Below are 21800 nucleotides of genomic sequence, written 5' to 3' on the forward strand. Positions count from 1 at the left end.
CTGCATAGGGGAGAGACCAGCTATTGAGAGCTGCAATGATAGGCCACCGTGCAGTTCTGAGCTGGGCATTTCTGTTGACGTGGGCGGCTCCATTACACAGATGCTTTGCTCTACATGTTTCCTCTGCTTTGTCGTGAACCACTGAGGAATGAATCCACAAGTGGAGCAGTGGGTTTTGGGTGGCCAAGACGGAGTCATTTTTGGTCACTTTATAAAAATTAAAAAACCCCAAACAACCAAATAGGACCATTTTGAAATAAAGCCTACCAAGGTCAAAATACACTCCCAGACTCCATACCCACTGGGCTCCCAGCTGGTATAGGGAAAAAGCAAATTCTCTGTATTTCTAGCTGTGTGTAAAAGTACCCTAAGCCTATTTATTACCTAAGGGAATAATGGCTACAATAACAGACACCCATTCGTGCACTTATCACAGCATCATCTATCCAGTCACCCCCATTCTTGGGAAGCACCAAAAGGCCAACAGAAAATGCAAGGACACTTACAAAAAGCAGGAGGCATTTGTTCTCACGGATGGCACCGCAGCAGCCGAGGAAACCCAGCAGAAAGAGCATCGCTCCCATAGCCAGCATGATGTACGCTCCCGTGAAGAGCAGAGGGTTGGCAGCCACTATCTCTCGAAAACCTGTGGGATCCACAATGACCCAGATCCCAACTCCCAGCAGGCACGCTCCTCCCAGCTGTCACAGCACAAGGAGAGGAGAGAGAGGGAGACAGGTCAACATAAAACAACTGCTGCAGAAAAACTGGATTCATTGCTATCTTTTGATCAAAGATGTTCATTTGGAGAATTTCTGGTTTTCCATGGCATATATTCTCTGCTGAGCAGGTGACTGCTGACATGTTACTCTTAGCATCTCTTGCTCACTAAATGAACCATTTGCAGCAAAAGCACCTTTCTTCCTTGACACGTCACTCTACCAACTGTTTAACCCCTCCCTAATGCTGAAAGACTGAGTCTCATGCTGCTGCCACATCTGTAGGGGCACAGGCCCACAGTGAAGGGGCACACGTGAACCATCCCTGCCACAGAAGCCAGGGTGCCTGGGCGCTCCCACCATTCCTGTCAAAGACAAGAGCAACGCGGTCACCAAGAATGACTCGATAGGTGGTCAGAAAATGACCGTGTTTACCAGTGAAAACCTCAGCAGGGCACCCAGGACTACCAAACAATTTCTTCTGCCATTCAAAGATAGACCATGTACACCACTAGTTACAGCTTTCCCTCTGGTGTCCCTTGCCAAGGTCAGGAATAACTCAGACAACAGTGACCACTGTGCTGGCTTGCTGAATATCTGAGCATCTTTGGATGCTGCAAAACCCTCAGTGACTGCTAGTGCAAAGCTGAGGGGATATTCTGTACCGTGGCAACTTTACCAAATTACAACCTATCCTGCTGGGGAGCATCAGGCTGCTGGAAACAGAAGGATTCAGGAAAGAAAATGGATTCTAAATACTTACAAATATAAAGAAATTGAAAAGAAACATCAGGTACTTCATGCAGCTCAGACAGTCTCCCTCCATGGTCTTCAGGCTGCTTGATCCAATTCTTCCTGCAAAACACCAGCACTTCCTTAGCACACTCATTTTTTGTCGGAGTGACACAATCCTATCTCCATTTGTATTTCCCCCAAGATCCTGTGGAGTTCGTTATACAGAAGAGCTCATTCCTTACCTGAACAAGGCAACATAGCACAGGCTAATAAGAGAGAATAATCACTGCTAAGTCTCTTTGCATTCTTCCAGGTCTAAAGGCGAACGCAGATGTGAAGAGGAAGGCTGCAGGAGAGGAAAGCTCTAGCTTTGCTTGCAAAGTGAGATGCTGGGGACAAAAATATTCCTCTGCACATGAAGATATTTTTTTCCCAGTCCCTAAAGCCTGTCAAGTCTAAGAAGTACTGAATGTACCTGCCTACTTCACGCCAAAAAAAGGTCATATCGACACAGGAGTCAGAAGCTGTGCCCATTTGAAAGACTCACAAGTAAGCATTTGGGACAGTTAGCTCCATACAAGCTTCCCCTACAGAATGAATGCCACACAAACATGGATGACATTTTCAGGGAAGCTTCTAGACATTTGGAGGAGCTGGACTGGGAATGACTGCAGCATGTAGACATGGGAGGGCTTGAGGAGGCTGTTCTCACAGTTACTCAGCCTTGGGTACAACACCTGCTTGTCATGCAGTGTGAAATGTTACTGTGCCAGCGAAGTCCTGGTGCTCCACACCCCACCCTCCACAGGTCTTTTGCAGGCAGAGCCCATGGATCAACGTTGGTAAGCTTTTAAGACCAGGAAAAAATGCTAAGGAATCTTAAACAGTTTTGAAATTCCATGTCTGAATTAGACAACAAACTGCTTAGGACAGTACTTCTACTGGAAGAGCAGTTATAAATCCTGACCAGGTGAGGCTACATTGGAAGAAAGTTTCTGCTTGCTGTTTAATGAAGTGACTGTGTCTCCCAATATGCAATTATATCACCAAGTACCCTAGAGGGACAGACAAATAAATACATAACATAGTAAAACTTTCACTGAAACAGAAGCTAATGCAGTCACGGCACCGTGCACAGATGGATGCATACATATGCAAACACAGAGGCACAAGTTTGCTTAACTCCCTAGAGAAGCCTTCCTGAAGCCCACATGCTTCTTAACCCATCTCTTTCCCTTTCTCCACTGCGAATGCCATTCCCTAAATAGACCTGCATCCAATCACATGCTCTGTTAGCAAAGTACATTCAATTCACTTAAAAGAAAAAAACAGAAATTATCCAAGGTTTTCACCAGGTCAGAAATAAAACTCTTTCTTTCACTTCTTCATTGTTTTTGTTAATCCACAAAACTTGAGAGTGCTGTAGAGCATCGTGGGGTGCTTCCCTCTGTGACCATGGGAACTGCTCTGCTTTAGCCAAAGAGCTGAGAAAACCTATGGCAGGCAGAGCTCCCAGCAAGGGGCTGCCTGAGGTAAGAGCCAGATTTTTATCATACAACGTGTGTTTGCTGCACTTCTTTGACTTGGTTTAAAAATCAAATCAGTTCCTTCCTAGTGGCAAAGCAGGCAGAGACACAAACGGTGTGACATAGAAGCTCATGTGGACATGCAGCTGGATCATTGCTCATGTGGACATGGAGCTGTCCCTCCCTCTGCATCTTCGTGTGCCTGGAGCAGGACAGCAGCGTGCCTCTGCTGGCTAGGTACTGCCCTTTGCTAGCGGAATCCCGAGAAGATCCACAAAGCCAGTCTTACAGTCCATGTTGCTTCTGGAGAAATACAAACCTGAATCTGAACCTGGGAAGGAGGGCAATATTTTTCTTTACAAAATTTATTTTCTTATACCTCTGATACACAACTGTTTTGCCCAGAGAGACTCAAAGCCAAGACCACAACTGCAGGAGATGGAGTAGGGCACAGAGGTCTGATGTGGGCCTGGAGGAGATGCCCACAGCTTCCTGACGGTGTTTAAAGCCATGTCTGCAAATCTCACAGAGAAAGGAAATCTTGAAGTCCAGAAAGGTAAGGAGCTGGGGAGGGAATTCTTCAGTTTCATGGGAAAGGTGAACCTTCAGCTCCCCTAACCCATAAGCTTGGACACTATAGTAGAGAGGGATGTGAAAATACAGACAAATCGATAGAATACTGGAAATTCAAGAGCCCCACAATTATGTTGCCATCACCACACAAAAAAGTTATGCTCCAATGAAACAAAGGATGGCTAAATCTCAGCGTATTAGCCAAAGTCTGAAAGTTATCTGAGAAACTTCTAAGTCTTGCTGCCTTGAGCACCCACCCACATGATCCATATCGTAGTAGCCTTAGGCAAAAAAGGAATAGAAAGCAAACCAGTTTAGCCATATTGTGCCACTTCATCTCACTGCAGAGGCACCCACATGAAAAACACTGCCTGTGGTCCAAGAAGCAGCAGCTCCTGAGTCTAACACTGTCTTGCTGCTTTGTAGAGTTGATAAAACACATTCCTTCCTTACTTTACTTTCCATGTTTGGGTCTGCTTCCTCTGCAAGATGAGGAGGCTCCCTTGGAACCACTACAATTTACAGGAGCTGAGTACAGGCCTCCTTTTATTTTCAAAGACAAACCTAAGCTACAATCCCTTGCATTGCTCCTGCCCATGTATCCACTCAGTATGTTAAAACGTTTTCTAGGCATGAGCGGGGAAGGGAGACTTTAAATCCGGGGAGCAATCAGGTGCTGAAAACTTCACTGGCCGGGCCACGCAGTCACAGCAACCTGGGAGCGGCATGAACACATGCACACTCAGCTTTGACAAGTGAGGACTCCCTTGTTTGCTTGGGCAAGAAATTGTCCCCAGTGGTGGTGCTGGGCTCAGATTTGTAATTTCTAAACCCACCATGCTTCACACAGCAAAGCAACGACTAAGTGCAATCCTACTAATTGTGCTGTGCTTCAAGCCAGGAACACACCCAGTGGGGCTTACAAATCCCAAAGTCCTTCAACTCAGATTGTGCGAATGGAAGTCAGTGGCAACAGTGGGAGGTCTGGGCTAGCAGAGCCAAGAAAAGAACGTGTCAGAGGTTCCACGTGGCAAGAGCTCAATGCAAACCTCCAAAAAATGCCAACCCAATGATCTGATCTGAGAAACAGGAGCTCTGAGCAACTGTTTCAGTGCTGGAACTTAGAGCTTGGAGAGACCCGCACGTACCAGCATAACACACCCTCTCCAGTTTCTCCTGGGTACCCAGATTCCCAAACAGCACATACAAGATCACCATTTGGACCCTGTGATTGCACTGATTAAAAGAGGGCAAATCAACCAAAAGCATGATCTGACCTCTTAACGTAGCACTTAAAACTGTTTCATGTCAGAGCTCAAGTACTTCAGCATATATGAAAAGTCTTACCATCAGTTCATATATGCAGTAGTGCTCTAGACTTTGAAGAGTATATAACTAAAGCTATTTACAAACAATGCAAGCAAAATGTAAATAATGTTAATTACAAATAACGTAATTATGAAACCATTTGTGCCAACTGCTGCCTTACTAATTAGCTGATGGTACCTGAAGTCCCTGATGACAGGCTGCATGGAGAAAATAACTGACATGCAAGGAAAATCCTGACCCACAGAGCTGCTTTTTTCTGCCACTTTTCTTTTTAAGCCATACACAGAAAAGACAAATTTTATAAGTTACTCCTACTATGTGCTGATGCAAGTGCGATAAAAACTGTATGCATATGTCTTAATCTACCTTTTAAAAATATCTTCTCTCCCTTCCTCCAGGCCTCAAATTTGTGACAGATTAAGTTCTCCTCTGCAGGAGACATTTAATGCTAAGCAAACATTAACAGTCAGAACTGCAGCAGACAGTGGCTGACAGATGCTTTCCCTGGCTTGTCCCATCTCAGACCTGTGAGACATATGAGATGCATTTGTTTTTGTCTGAGATGTGGCTATAAATGTTCATCTTTTTCTTAGGCAGATCATTCTACATTTCTCCCCCCCTAATATGAATTTTATCTTGCAAAGTGATGGGGAGGCTGAAAATCCCCAGCAGCGTAGCCAGGAAACGTACCCCAGCTGCTGTAATCAGTTAGGAATAAAGTCTAGTTTTTCAAGGCAATGCATTTTTTTGTTCTGCAGCCACCATTTATTTTCTTCCTTCTGACATTTGCTTTTGCACGCCTTGCAGCTACCTTGAACTTCACATATCTAAAGGCAGCTGCTCAACCACTCCCCCAAAAACCGCTTCCAAGTTTCTCTTTGCTACCACTGACATTTCCCTCTACCCCCATATCCCTTTCACACTGGATTGAAACCCATGGTTTCACTTCGATTGCTCCTTTACCTTTGCCTTGGAGATGGAATCACTGAAAAACTGAGGTTGGACAGGACCTCTGGATGTCATTGAGTACAAACACCCACTGCCTCCAACCTGGGTCAATTCCAAAGTTTGATCCAACTTCAAAGTTAGAGAAGGTTGCTCAGGGTCACATTAGTGAAGTTTTGAATATCCCCAAGGACTGAGATTCCCCAGTCTCCCTGGGTACCTCTTTCAATGTTTCACCACCCTCCCTGTGAAAACATTTTTCAAAACAGCTGTCCAAGGTGTGTCCAAGCTACCTTGTGACGACAGGAACAAGAGCATCCCTCGGATGTGCCAGTCTATCAGAACTCGCAGGAGCACCTTATCTTCACCAGTCTCAATCCTTGCATCTTCCATATCATACCACTCCAACCTTCTACTGTAAACAAGTGTGTGAACCATTTTCCTTGCCTATCATTCCAACCATGTAATCCCCAGCCCTAACATACCTTTGCAGACTATTTTTATTTCACTACATAAAATTCAAACATTGTGCACTTGCCTGATGGCTCATCAGTCTCCCCATCTCGAATACTTGATAGAAATCACGGAATAACCAAGATTGGAAGAGATATCTAGAGGTCACCTTATCCAACCCTCATGCAAACCACTTTTTCAGTCACTTCTATCACATTGTCCATGTATATCTTCTTTTCCAATAAGCATCTTTTTGCCGTCAACATGCACAAAGACCTTGTCCACTGAACTGATCCATTGCTTCCTTTAAAACCTAAGAACCAATTGTGCAGTACCTCCTACAAAATATTAGCCAACAGCTTGAGGAGCAAATGGTGCTAACTCACACCTACTTTCATATTCATGCACAACGCAACCAAGTAAAAGTAGAAGACATGTTTGAAGCTCTCTTTGCCAGGCAGCCTTTAAAGGAATTAGAAAATGTGGACCAGATTCTCTTCCAAGTCAGTGCATCAATTTCTAGAGGCTATCCCAGCTGAGATGTCACTAGAAATGTCCCTGAAGCTCTAAGCTGCACCAGTGACGAAGGACCACCACAACCTGGCATTGCTCCATTGCGTCCTCTCGCCAGCAACATGGCAGCCCACCCTTTGGCTTGCAGGTATGGACACTTGGCTCAGCATGCTTGCCTTCCTTCACAGAGCACCCCTCTCCCAAGAGGATTTCTGTGTTCACCATCTGCAAGCAGTATCCAACTCTTTTAAACCAAAGTGGTGGGGTCTGCTAAGAGAACATATCTAAGAGGTGGTGCCTTCCAGAAAACCCTCTTAGAGTATTATTTCCACACAGTTTGCTCCTCTAGATAGAGGAGAGATAGGGGCAGTTTAATTAGGAGACCAAATTGCTGCAGGCTCACAGGTGATATGATGGCAGATGAGCTGTGTATATCTTATGCCCCTCCTGCACACCATAGCTACACCCAACCAGCCTTGACAGAGATACAGAGAAAGCATCTGGCATGCAGAAAGAGCGAGCCGTAAACAAGACTCACCTTCACAAATCTTGGGACTTGAAGCACAGTGTCTATTCTAGTCTTTAATTGTCTGCGTGTCCCATGTATCTCTTTCTAGCCAAGCTTGTCCTGTAAGAGAAAAATATACAATTACTGCAGAAGTCAATAAAATGAAATCATGTTAAATACACAATTTATTAAAACACACCATCCTGATGAATAAGCTCAGTCTAATTGCCACCTTAATTTAGTGTACATTAGCACTAATGAAGAGCTTTTAATACCCAGTGAGGGATCCAATTCCTCAGAATCTCTTTAACAACCTTTGGGGTGTTTTAAATGCCCACAGACCACATGTAAATCTATAGTCCCATTACACATGCACCTCATACCACAACAGGATTAGATTAATACCAGCTGCACCTTCAATATTTTATAGGAGGTTTAGACAAACTTTAATCTGCTGTGACTTTACAGCCCATTTACCGGGAAAATGGAAAAGGCAGAGGAAGGGAGATGGAATGCATCTTTGGGAAGCCCAGCCCAGCCATCAGGAGCAATGGCCTGAGACACTGGGTGCTATCCCTCATTCTTCCAGCCAGCTCTCACGCCAAGTTGAGCAAACTATTTCCTCTGCCTCATCGTCACTGCCTGGGAAGCAGCAACAGAGAGGAACGGCGAAGCCACCGCACTGCCCACCCAAAGGCATTAGATAGACTCGTGCAGGCAGAGGGACCCCGGTGCAGATCACCACTGCCCTTGAGCTAACAGTTACAATTTTCCCACTAAATTTTAATTTCTGCCTGCACAATGCTAATGACAGTCTTTGGCTAGGCAAAGGTGAGGTGAGACTACAGACTAATGTGCAAAGCATGCCTGTTTGACTGTTGTTTTCTCAGGGCACCCTCTCCCAGGTTGTTTTTTCCACCTGTCCGACACAGCCCCAACCCCACACTGCAGGGCCTGTGGGGAAGGGGCAGCCTTTAACTATTCAAACAGCTCTCCATGCCATAAGGGTCCAATACTCACACAGGGTTGCTTGGTACTGTAACTCACTCACTCATCCTTCGCAAATCGTTTTGGAATACTCGCAGCTCTGCTGAAGCCGCTGCTTCCCTGTGAGGGATCAGATAAGTCACCTGGGTCTGTCCCTGCTCTCTCACTGCCAGCATTTCATCATGATTTCTGGAGGGGGTGCATTTAACATCTGTTTCCCACAAACATTTGTGAACGCGCCTTTGAAAATTGCCTCCCATTAAGACTTCTGTGAGTAAAAGTCTATCGTTTGTTGTTGGCAGGAAGCAAACAAAGAGTTTCAAGGTGGCTGAAACTATTACAATATAAAACATATAATGAATATTCATAGGCTTTTTGTTTTGCATTAATCCCTCACATTTAATGTCCTTCCTCTGTCACTGTGTACCTACATCTCTGAATGATGAGCAGGGATGGCTTCCCTTTTGAAATCCGGAGGGTACAAACATCTATAGCCAATCGACCCATCTCTGCTGCAAAGTACTGAAGGCATCTGCTGAGCAGTGGCTGAATTGCCCCACTTTACAATGCTGTGTGCGAAGGCTGGCCCGGATCAGTACAGCTTTACCACCAATGTGGAAGTTCAGAGGGTGCTACGTAACTGGCTGGGAGATGGTTGCAGCAGGCTCAGGGACCTCCGGAGAGGGGCTTGGAGAGTCTACAGCTAGGACAAGAGACAGCATCACTGCCCCACAGTAGAGAGACCCTTTTTGACAGTCAGAGCCCCGTGCCCACCCTTACCTTTTTATCTTTTTCTTTTGTGTGTGGGGACACTTCATCCTGTGTTTTGCATGTGCAATTGAGAGACAATTTCTTCCGTCGTCCTATCCCATGATGCCACTATCCTGGGATAGCTGCTGCCAGGAGAAGATGGCTCTAACTTTAAAGCAGAGATGACACTGCGCTATATAAACCTATCATTAGGAAAATAACCAGAATGATAGGATTCCTGCTCCTACTGTGTGTGCATATAATTACATCCCTACAAACCCTCAAAGGTCTACGTGGGAGAGGAATTTTATTTTTTTATTCCTCTTAAGTCACAATATTTTAAAGAAATTACAGCACCACAGAGAGGAAGAGCTTAAATGCTTCAGTAGGTACCAGCAGGTGCTGTGTCAGAAGGGATGAAAGAGTGTGTTTGGTGCCAAACAATAGCAATACTCCATCTTACTCTACGGTCCTAAAGGGGAGGAAGTCCCTGCCAAACAGCCTCTCTTTGGTTAATAGCTACGATTTTGTCATTAGGGAGAATTGCAGAAAGTGCAAAACCACCATGCCTAATTGTGACTCGAGCAAGCTGATGCCTTTAATTACAGTCGCTGGGGAAACACAGTGGAAGCTGGAGTAATGTCCGAGGCCAAGCCTCCTTCCTTGGGGCTGCACGCGTGCAGCCGTGCTGCCTCAGCTGGCTGAGCAGCTGCGTTTGGCACGTTGTCCTGCCTCCTCGCTCATCTCACAGCCACCGCATCAAGTGTCCTTGCTGAGCATTGGCTTCTCTTTGCATTCACTGCTTTTAGAGCAGCTCTTTGTGAGGAGCAGGCTTTGATGAAGGAAAAGCAGCTAAACTCATGACTCCTGCCGGTCTCACGCAGCAAGACAGTCGGACAGCCAGAACAAAGAGGGAGCGGGGCAAAAAGAGGTTGATCTAGTCAACAGGTAGCAAGTGAAACAAGAAATGAATGGAGGGTGCAAGATGGAGAAGCAAGGCCTGTCTTTGGGAGAAATCCAGTCTCCTGCATGTTAACTAGTGCAGGAAGGCCACCAGATGAATGGCTTACAGGTGTCCTGCTTCACAAGTGCCTCTAGCTACTGCCAGTCCCCTTTGCTCACCACATTTGCAGGATCTAGAGAAACCGAAACACTTGCCAGCCCGTATGTTCAGCCAAAGGAGAAGCTGAAGACAGAAGTCATGTCCTGCTAGATCGCTGCAACAGGTCTGTGCTTTTATGGTGAAGGGTGAGGAGAAACATCTCCGTGGAAGCAGGACCAGATTAATACCCTTCCCTTGCAATGGCTTCAGAAAACAGTAAAACATTTGCTGCTCCTGAACTGGAGCTTGGCACAAACTGTCAGCCTCATGCATTATCCTGTAACTATTGCTCCTACATAAGTAACTAATTGCACTGGAATTTCATAGTGCTTCCATAGCAGAGTCATTGCTGTGACACGACTACATTACTGCATGTAAATCCAATTAGATTCCAAAGCGCACTGTGTAACTATAATCGGCCCCTGTGGAGCAGCAACGAGGGGACCTGCACAAGGCCATGCAACTAGATACTAAATTACAGTCAATCTACCTCCTCTTTAGCTGCATTAAAATGCTAATGTCACTGTAATATGGGCCCATTTACCAGCGATGACTTGCCTTGCAACACTGAAGTGAATCAGGTTGTTGCACTGCCTGAGAGCATTTAATTCCTCAGCACAGTTGAGTGAGCAAAGCCCTTAGGGGCATCTTATACCTTAAAACAATAACCTGATTGGCTTTTATAGCACTAAAATCATATGAGGCTTGGGATGGTGTTTAAATGAATCTGAGCTGCTGCTAAAACTACGCTAAGTTTCCTACCCAAGCAGAGCGTTCGGGACAACTGGGCCACAACTCTTCCTGACTCTTGTCTGCCTGCTTTTAACAAAGACACATTTCTGCCAGCAAAAGGCTGTGCATAAGAGCACATCAGTCACACACAGGAGGAAAAGGGCAGCCGGACTGAACTTCTTAAAGCTTCATATAAATGACGCCAGCTTTGCAACAAAACCAATAATACACCACTTACCATCTATGTTCTATATTTGCAACTTTGCACAATGTGTGCCTAGAATACATGAGATCATATGGGGGCAAAAATCTCCCACATGTACAGACATTCAAAATGGAAATTCAGAAGTCCCAGAGCAGAACCTATTCTCCCAAATGTTGTAACATTTGGAAAAGTGCTAGGGTATGTGTCTGAAGTGCCAGTATAGCGTCAGGCCACAATCCACTCCATTTCAACTAGTGCAAATGTGCATACAGCACTGCTCGAAACACGAGCTGCTCACTTTGGCCCCATCCCAAGCAAAGTTCAATAGGTAATCACGTCTGGCTCTTTCACACAGCTTTTCACACACAGACATCAGCCATCTCAGAAAAGAAGATACTGCATACAGAACCAACACATCTGATAGCCTGCAACTCTTTTAAGTTCTGTTCCTTAAAAAAAATCCTCAGATAGCTCACAGGTGTATTTTCCCTTGTATTAACCGCAGTACAATGGAACCATATGGTACCGATTGTCTGTCTTTCCAAACAGATGACCCAAAGATTATCTGCACTGATAATATAATGATATTAATTCTGTTTAGCAGATAAGAAAACCAAGGCTAAAAGGGGAACGGATGTGCTAGATCTCCTGACCCACAGTACAGCCCTCTGCTCACCAGTCCATACTGAGACTAGTCCCAAACCCATGAAAAAGTTGATCACTTCTGGCTGACAAGTTACACTCTTTGACAGGCATCTTCTATCCTGTCTATTTAGCATATCAGAAGGGAGGCGGCTAACTTCGGTCTCCTGTGTCTGGAAATATTTCCCTTCAGGATGGAATAAATGTCACCCTCCTGCGTGGATCATGGAGTTGCATCACAAGCCAAGTGACATTATCCACTGTCTTGTCAGATACTGTCAAGTGTTGAAACACTCCATACGCTTGCACGGCATTCCAGACACTTAGGGATGCCTGCCACTTTTTCCCTGAGCCTGACACGTCTCACCTTTACAACAACTGACTCCTTGGTGCTCTCTTCTATAGCCTTGCTTTGTTTGCAGCAAATGCCTCAGCAGTTTGTGGCATTCATGATTGCTTTGAAAGACGCAGGAATACATCTCAGAAACACTGGGCAGTTGCTGTGGCAACCTTGTCCTCCTCAGACCATGATTTCCAATATTTTAAGAAGTTTCCTGATACTTTGCAGGCTTCAGGGAAACAATGCAGAGGAGGAAAATGATTGATTTTAAAGTAAGGAAGCAATCAAAATGGATTATTATGAGCCACAAGGCCTTGTCCTATCAAAGAGATGATGATGATCTCTCCTTAGAAAGGAAAAGCAGCCCCAGACTGGCTGGGCAGAGGCACAGGCAAGGGCCCACCAGCAAGGGAATTTGAAACCCCTGCTTTTATCATCTGTTTTAATGCAGAACGGAGCTCCAAATCAGTAGGTTAACTTCTTTTTTTTGTTCTTCTCAGTGCTTTTTCATAAGGCAGAGGTGGGGAAAAAGAAACCCACCCTTTAACACCATTTAATTGAGGGACTAAAAATCTTAATTGCTTTTAGGAAAGAAATCCCAAACAGAACTTTTAATGCATTAATTATTTTACAAATAAAAAAAAAAAAAAAAGAAAAATAAACTCTCTTTCCTCAAGGTAACTGCCTACACAGATGCAAAACCAAAACAGTCGGTTTAGTCAGTCTAGAAAAGCAAAGGTTAGGAAAAACATCCTGTAAGAAAAGCACATCTTAAATGAGGGGTCTCAGTAATACTAAATAAACCAGAAAATAATATTGCTGGAAATCTGAGAAGTGGCATTATTTATCTGATTCTGGTCATCTTTCAAATGTTTTTAACAAGAATAATAATGCATCCTAAAGTGCCATGGATCCTAAACACAGTCGGAAATTCTTTATCCCACAGAGCTCACAATTCAGAGTGACTTATTTATTTAGGAAATAAATACATTTCACAAGCTATAGGTATGATATGTCCAGGAAAACTTGAATGCAGCAAAGGAGAAACGACCAAGGGAAGAAAGGCAGACATGAAGTCTAAGTTACCCTGGTTATAGCCAAACTGATACACATCTCATATATACTCCATGTGCAAATCTAAACTGAGTTTCACTGTAATCAGCGCCCTTAACTTACTCTTAGACATAAAACTGCAACTAATGTGGTTTGAAAGGTAAATGTGACTGATCTCAACCACACCTGTCCCAATTAAGGTATGAACATTCAACTGTGCAACGTCTCTTGCTACAGATATTTCTGATTAAGAAAGAGTAAGAAGGAGCAAAGAGAGAACCACGGCCACAGCCCACAACAGAGCTTCAGATGTTCTGCAGGAAAATAAACAAGAGTTAATAAATCCCATAATCTTGGCATACGTGTTTCTAAATGTTCTCTCTTCCTTCAAAAGATGTATAATCCAAGCGCTCCAGCAATGATCAGGTTCCAGGCAGACAAAAGACCCTCAGCACAATTCATACGTAGATGACAGGAGGGACTAAGTGAGATACGAGCCAAGACTCGCAGGCTGGCTCCCAGCTGCTTTTGCTTTCCCAATGGATAACAGATACTGCAACGAGACACACAATGTCATGCTAGTGAATTTGCTGCTCTCTTAACACCTCATTTTTCTCTCCATCTGAACTTATTTTGAAAGCATGCAGTTCACTGTCCCCCTTCTCCTTTCTCTTTTGTCCTTACTCTTGGGAAGGGAAACATGAAAGACAGCATGGCTGGCTATTGTTAATGCATCTGAAAGTGTAGACATTAAAAAGGGGGTTAGTCTGGAACGTGCCATGGTTTTCCTTGCTATTTGCACAGGCAGCTAATGATCACCCTAATAGCTTCTCTCTCTGAAGTCGTAATAAGCTTACAAATGAACCCATTCAGCACATATTAAAAAGCAAGGGATGTTCCTTTGATTATAGCCTTTATGGAAATCTCTGAGTATTTGTTTTGTTGCTGCACAGCCGCAATTAGGACATGCTGCTGGGAGCCGACTCAGCTGCCGGAGCGGTGGGGTTTGGAGACAGCTCCCAGCACCATAGCAACACATCCACCTCTCCCAGCATCAGCCACGGGGAGCCTGGCTGCCATCGAGGCCAGGCAAGCACACTTTGGCACTACCAGGAATTAAGAAATAAAAAGTGCCTAATTAAACTTCCTCTGCTGATGCCTCAACCGTGTTTATGAAGCAACACAGCCAGCCCCACACTGCAGCTCTCGTGACCGAGAGGTGAGCACCGTGCCTGCGCCGTGCAGCTGCCTTGCTGCACCCGCCGGGGTCCTGCTCAGAGCATGGCATGGGGTCATGCAGCCTCCAGGCATCTCTCCACGCCCTGCTCAGGGGGCTCTTGGGGTCAGAGGCATCCGCTTCCCACTGCAGGAAAACTAGGCAATAAGGGGTACGTACGTTGGAGTCTTGAGGAGGCTATAGCTTTACTTTTCTGAGGTGAGAATATGGGGGAACTCGTTTCCATCGCCACCTGTAACACTTCCCCCACAACAACCTCATCCTTCCACATGCGGGGCGGGGAACTGAGTAACCTTACGGAAATCTCCTTACCACTGAACTGCTCAGAGGTTGATCCAAATCCCACTTATATTGCTGACTGACTTAAAACATCTTCAGAGGAGAAAGGAAAAAAAAAGAATTTTTAAGGATGTAAAAACCTAGCAAAATCAGGGATCTAGTCTTCATTAAGGTTTGAATCTGGGTCAAATATTTCATGTTAGCTAAAAGTTAAAAGAGCATACCTTTTGTCCCCTTCATGAAGACAACATTGTGAACAATATATGCAGTTTCCCAAAATATACTTATTCCCTAAGCATAGCACATCTGCAGCAGTCTTAAGTGGAGAGACTTGGGGAGCAATTCATTTTTGCACACAAAGACAGCAGCTTATGTGCTGATGACATAGATGCACAGGCTTTCAGATAGCCTCAGTGGGGTGAATTTCACTCACAAAAAGTATAATGTCTCCTCTTAGAAAGCTAGCACTCTAAACAAACCGCTTCTGCTTTGCCTGAAAGACAAGACCTTTGTATGGAACAGATATTTTCTACATCTCCAGGAGACTGGCTGGGGTTAAAGCAGGTCAAACCATGTAATACAGATAGCTTTGTGTTGATACTACCCACGGTGCCTATTAGGCAGGCCATAATTGTAAGAAACCATTTCTCAGCAAGGATATTTAATACAGTGCCAAAGAGTCTCCCCAGGCAGGCTTTGTTTTAAGGTTTGTGAGCTTTGGGGGGGAAGGATTGTATCTCTTGTTGTGAAGCAGTTCAGGGCCAGCACGTTTTTAGCTCTATTGTAATCTAAATAACACATAACGGCAGCAGTGGAAACTTCACTACCAGCATCACTTGCAAGCAGACTGGGAATAGCCTGGGGCAAAACCTGAAGCACCATCAATCATACATATACGTAAAAATTGGCATGCACTGACAGGGTGTCATAAGGACTTTTTCAAAACTGAAACAGCAAATTTAACCATGGATATACTCTGGATGGTGATGAATTTTCTTTTACTCAGTCTTCACTGATATTGTACCTGCTAGAAGTCAGGAGTTAGAAACTGATGACATAAAATTTCTTCTAATTCAAATCAGGGGGGCTGAATAATTCCAATTGTACCAGTGAATGATGAAGGCATGATCTGAAACACCAACCATAAGACAGCTCGCATGGCCTTAAAACGGTACAAAAACCAGTTGGTAGCTGGGCTGCTGAGTGCTTTGCTCTTCGCACCCAAAAGGAGCTGAGCACAGTCTGACCCAATCTGGCAATTCCTATTTTTGCAAAGACTGGGGAACCTTTTTAGGTAGGACAACAAACAGACCATAGTGATAAAACCAGATCTCCTGCGAGGGACAGGACTCCACAGGCTAACCTCCATGTCGACCAGGACTGGGCTGAATTCTGACTGCAAAATCACACCAGTTTTCAGTGGCTAAAGTTCAGTATACCTCCACCTTTGCTATGTCTCTTTTCTTGATCAGCATGAAATTTGAAAGCAATGCTGCCTTTCAGCTAAAAAAAAAACAAACATATTTTTTTAAAGTATCAAAACCAGGTTTGCAGGGCAAGCAGCCAAAGCAGCCCAAGTTTAGGCTGAGACACATAGGGAACAACAGGACGTTCAAGCCATTCCCAGCATGGAGAGACAGGCCTTTTGGGGCATTCTCCCAGTTAGGCTACAGACTTGCCCTGAGGACAAGAAAAATTGTCTTGAGTGGCACAGCATTTAACAGCCTCTTCTCCCATCACTGCTGCCAGCATGGGAGGAAGAATCTTTCTGAAAATATTGTGGAGTCTTGCTGTGCAAACACATTTGACAATAAATTATATGGCAAATTTCAAAACAAGATTTGTGGTCACCATTCTGCATGTCTGATGATACACAAATCACCTTACATCAGAACAATAATACCACTTAAGCCTTAGATTGCTTTCCACATTACAGTCTGAAAGCCCTTTATGAAGCTCAGTGTCCTTTATAAAGCTGACATGGCTTTGCTCCAGGATACCCAGCAAGTGTCCTGGGCAGCTTCTGTGGTCCACTGTCTAGTGCTCAGACCACTTTCTAGCTCCACTTGCCACGAAGGATGAGGAGAAGGCAGAGGTACTTAATGCCTTCTTTGCCTCAGTCTTTAATAGCCAAGCTAGTCATCCTCGGGTTTTTCAGGCCCCTGAGCTGGGAGATGGAGATAGGATGCAGAGTGAAGTCCCAGTTGTTGAAGAGGTGGCAGTCACTGACCTGCTCCTCCACCTGGATGCGCACAAGTCCATGGGGCCAGGTGGGATCCACCCAAGGATACTGAGGGAGCTGGCACAGGAGCTGGCCAAGCCACTCTCCATCATTTATCAGCAGTCCCATTCAACTGGGGAGGTCCCAGATGACTGGAAGCTAGCAAATGTGATGCCCCTCTACAAGAAGGGTCAGAAGGAGGATCTGGAGAATTACAGGCCTGTCAGCCTGACCTCGGTGCTGGGGAAGGTCATGGAGCACATCTTGAGTGCCATTACACGGCACGTGCGGGACAATCGGGGGATCAGGCTCAGCCAGCATGGGTTTATGAAAAGGAGATCCTGTTTCACTAACCTGGTCTCCTTCTATGACAAGGTGACCCACTTAGTGGATGAGGGGAAGGCTGTGGATGTTGTCTACTTGGACTTTAGTAGGGCCTTTGACACAGTCTCCCACAGCATTCTCCTGGAGAAGCTGGCTGCTCATGGCTTGGATAAGTGCACCCTGCGCTGGGTTAAAAACTGGCTGGACGGCCGAGCCCAGAGAGTGGTGGTGAATGGAGTCAAATCCAGTTGGCGGCCGGTCACGAGTGGTGTTCCCCAGGGTTCAGTGTTGGGGCCAGTCCTGTTCAACATCTTCATTGATGATCTGGATGAGGGGATCGAGTGCACCCTCAGTAAGTTTGCAGACGACACCAAGTTGGGTGGAAGTGTCCGCTGCCTGGCGGAAAAGGACCTGGGGGTGTTGGTTGACAGCCGCCTGAACATGAGCCAGCAGTGTGCTCAGGTGGCCAAGAAGGCCAACTGCATCCTGGCTTGTATCAGGAATAGTGTGGCCAGCAGGACCAGGGAGGTGATAGGGCCCCTGTACTCGGCATTGGTGAGGCTGCACCTCAAGTACTGTGTTCCGTTTTGGGCCCCTCACTTCAAGAAGGACATCGAGGTGCTGGAGCGTGTCCAGAGAAGGGCAACGAAGCTGGTGAAGGGTCTAGAGCACAAGTCTTATGAGGAGCGGCTGAAGGAACGGGGGTTGTTTAGTCTGGAGAAGAGGAGGCTGAGGGGAGACCTTATTGCTCTCTACAACTACCTGAAAGGAGGTTGTAGCGAGGTGGGGGTCGGTCTCTTCTCCCTAGTAACAAGTGATAGGAAGAGAGGAAACGGCCTCAAGCTGTGCCAGGGGAAGTTTAGGTTAGATATTAGGAAAAACTTCTTCACCGAAAGGGTGGTCAAGCATTGGAACAGGCTGCCCAGGGAAGTGGTTGAGTCTCCATCCCTGGAGGTATTTAAAGGATGGATAGACGTGGTGCTCAAGGACATGGTGTAGTGATGGACTTGGCAGTGATAGGTTAACGGTTGGACTCGATGATCTTAAGGATCTTTTCATACCTTAACGATTCTATGATTCTATGACTTCTGCTAACATCTCTCACAGAAACTCACAGACTCTGGCAAGTTATTTCAAGTTCGTGTCGGTCGCCGCCCCTCCCCGTATTTAATATAATTAACAACAACACTTATCTACCACCCATGGAGTTTGAGAGATTTAATTCAGTATCCTATAAGAGTGCCAGGCTGCCTGTACTGAAAGCAGCAGAGAAAAGAAGTGCCTAGAGAGACAGTATTCAAAATACAGTCATATTTAGATCAAAACAAGCATTTTGAGCGACTGCCAGTATATTTAAAAATGTTCAGGTACAAAACCCCAGGTGGGGTCCTTCATCTGAACCGCACAGCTCTGAGCTCATGGCAACTCAACAGAAAAAGATCAGATGGCTTGTACTCCACCTTTGCCATGTTCCCCACAATGACGTACTCAAAACTCTGAAAGTATTCATCTAGAGCTGATGGCTCCAAAAACGCTCTCCTGCAGCCCTCACACAGACACCCCCTGCAAGATTCTTCTGCAGGTTCACACTGTCACCTCTTCACTAGGAGAATCCCAACTCTACGGACCTACTGACAGGAAGAGAGACACAGAAAACAATTTCATCTTGAAAGCAGACACCGTCCACGACACAGTTCAGGCTCCTCATTGACCAGTGTTGCCAGTGCCCCAGGGCTCCCGGACAATACGGAGGTTGCATTACAGGCATTTGAGTGATGGAGGGAAAGGGCATTCGCATTAGGAGCTGAGAGCTATTGCCAACCCAACATATTTTGAAACTTCACCTTCTGTTTGGAGCCACTGTCATCTTACTCTTGCACAAGCTCTGTTCCCGGCACCTAGCTGTAGCTAAGGGAAGGTTCAGCACAGGATTTTCAGAGGTGAAGGGCAAAAGCAATCTGGTGATTGCTGAAAGACCCGAAAACACACCTTGCCCTCACTGATGGCTTGAATCTTCCTCTTCCCTTTAGCCTCAGTGCACACTAGAGGGACACACAAGGTTCTTAGTGACATCAAGGGGAGATGGCTGTTGGTTGCTTCACGTAACTCTTGTGGGAGGGCCATGTGTACACCAGATGTCATGGACCTGTTACACTTCATCCCATGCCAGCAGCAAGGGTGAGCACCACAGCAGCCCACACACCACCCTGCCCACTGTTCCCATTGACAACAATGTGAACTAGCTCTTCCAGGAGGTCAGCAGAGGCATGAGAGTCTTCAGGGCATTTGGGATCAAGGATCAATATCCTGGCTGCCTTGGCTGCTAACAAAGTCTGGGGGATGGATGTGGGGATGCTTTTAGAAAATGCAGGGTTTACAGTGGCTCCCTGAGAAGTAGCTCAGGAACAAAAGTTTTACAGTCAGCACAGACTTGGGAGTTTGAGGCAGGCAATTCCAATTATCTGATATTCAAAATGGAAAAGCTGCAGCACAAAACTTCTCCCAATACAGGACTGCCTATTTGCAGCCCTTGAAGAACAGGTTTGTTCTTACATCTTTTGGATGAAGCATATTAATCTGGACACAGGATGCACTCGTGTAAATTGGTCTTCCAATATTTCTGTTTCTATTTATTGACACCAGCCTCCTTCCGCTCAGAGCCCATATTAAACACCCATCATTTCAAGCTGTGCACCTGAGGGCCCTAGAGGTGAGTACAGCTTGACACTGATGAGATGGAAGACAAAGACACAGGAGGTGCACAGAGAAATACGAGAGGCAGGAGACGTGCTTAGGGACCTGTTGTTTCAATAGGCTGTACTCCTTTTCTGAGCCTGCACACTCCCTATGGGCCAAGCAGAAAGCAGGTGATGATGCTGGCCCACCCTGTAAAACCCTACAGAATATCTTTGACTCAGTTTGTCCTTTGCCAGTTTTGCTATTTAAATGCTGGTACTCAGTGGAACTGGGCACACCTAATCAACAGATCCAAGTTTCCCTCTTTCAGCCCCTTGAGCCCCCAAGGGTGAGCACACTGAGATGTGCAGGCTTTCCCCAGAGTTTTGCAGCTGGTGAAACGAGCATGGGCTCACCTTGTCCTAACCGACCCAACCACCCCCACCCCCAAAGAGGGGCTTGCTGGTATTTCTCTTCCTCATCAATTCCGCTGCTTCAAATTTTGATTGAGAGGCTGTATTTTATCTTTCATTTCCTACCTTCCCCTCTCTTCTGCAACACGCTGTCTTGACACTGTTACCTATACCATATATTGTATACCATATTCATCTTTTTTGTCATCAGATTTTTGCATATGAGTTGTCATTTAGCAAATCTGATTTTGCTCAGAAACATCCAAACAAATCTGTGAGCCAAAAAGAATGAATGAAAGAATAAAAGCAAATGCCAAGCAAGCCCCCATTTAAGCACTTCACATGTCCTGTATGAAATACCAGCTCCTGAAATTCATTTTTTGGTGAGATGACATCTTCTCGTATAACACATTATCTTTCCATTATCCCAGGGCGAAACTGGTCAGATTTCTCAGCTAATACTTATCTGCTGCTTTCCCTGCTATCCTGGGAAGATCACAAATGAATTAGGTGACTCCAAAGCATTTTGGGGTAATAGCCAGGATATCCTTCTGCTAAAGAAGGCAAGTCAGAGGTGACGAGATAACTACAGAATCTATCAGTACTGACTAGGGGTATTCATTTCTGTAAATCAATGTAATACTGCTAAGCCTATACCGAACACCCAGAATAATGCCTTTCTCGATACTTAAATCTTTACTATTGGCTCAATGATTCTGAAATTAGTCCCTTCAACTGGACTATTGTTTGGTCTAGAGATTAAAAAAAAACCCAAAAAACCCAAAAATCCATCTTCGGACAAGATATTTTTTAATGTCAGATTTCATTCAGCCATTTAACAGGAAAAAATGGCTACACTGGTGGATATGGTATCAGCAGTTAACCTACCAAACAAACTGATTTTAATTACGGCATCGATGTGCAAGGGTTTGGCTGAAGACTTTGAATATCTGCTTCAAAAAGTATGATACATTTATACGAGTCAGAGGCAAGACAGGGAGGAATTTATCTCACACATCCTCTGTTAAAATAAACAGAAAATGCAGGATTTAGTTCATGAAGGCAGCTTTAAGTTACCACCTGTGGTTATTACCTTAGCTTTGCTTGGAGACCTCCATTTTACAACCTAGCTGTAGTGGCTTATAAAAACAAGGGAATTTGCCTGAGGCAAAGGGTGCTTAACCCCGGTGGGTTTGACAATATCTTCGCTCAGACTGTGCTTCATTTTCCTAACCACACAACCAGACCACGGCCTCATCAGAGAGGCAGCTTCTGCTCCAAGCAAGGCCACATTTTTCTAGCTGAAATAAAATGATATGTCGTGACTATGTTCCCTTTACAGCATCAGTTTCCTTCCTACTGTACCTGAAGGCTTAGCAAGCAATTTAATAGAAACTTTATAATGCAGGGGCCTTTTCCTTTTTAAAGATGATGTATCTATCCTTTTTGTTAACAGACCTAAATGTAGATACACCAGAAAAATTTGTTCTTTCCCACAAACTGGAGTAAGCCATATTGTAGTAGGGGATTTTGCCACT

General features: G+C 45.2%; 1 protein-coding gene across 1 annotated transcript in view; it reads right to left on the reverse strand.

Annotated features, from left to right (window-relative positions):
* Positions 1–21800, reverse strand: part of TSPAN18 (tetraspanin 18) — a 126885-nt gene that overhangs the window by 19993 nt on the left and 85092 nt on the right. The window contains exons 3-5 of the mRNA XM_082316629.1: positions 7332–7421; positions 1483–1574; positions 507–701 (exon numbers count right to left, since the gene is read on the reverse strand). Of these exons, the coding sequence (XP_082172755.1) occupies positions 507–701; positions 1483–1545 (258 nt within the window). The 5' untranslated portion in view covers positions 1546–1574; positions 7332–7421. The remainder of the gene's footprint in view (positions 1–506; positions 702–1482; positions 1575–7331; positions 7422–21800) is intronic.

Source organism: Platalea leucorodia, assembly GCF_965183815.1.
Source record: "Platalea leucorodia genome assembly, chromosome: 7".
In the NCBI taxonomy this organism is placed as follows: Eukaryota; Metazoa; Chordata; class Aves; order Pelecaniformes; family Threskiornithidae; genus Platalea; species Platalea leucorodia.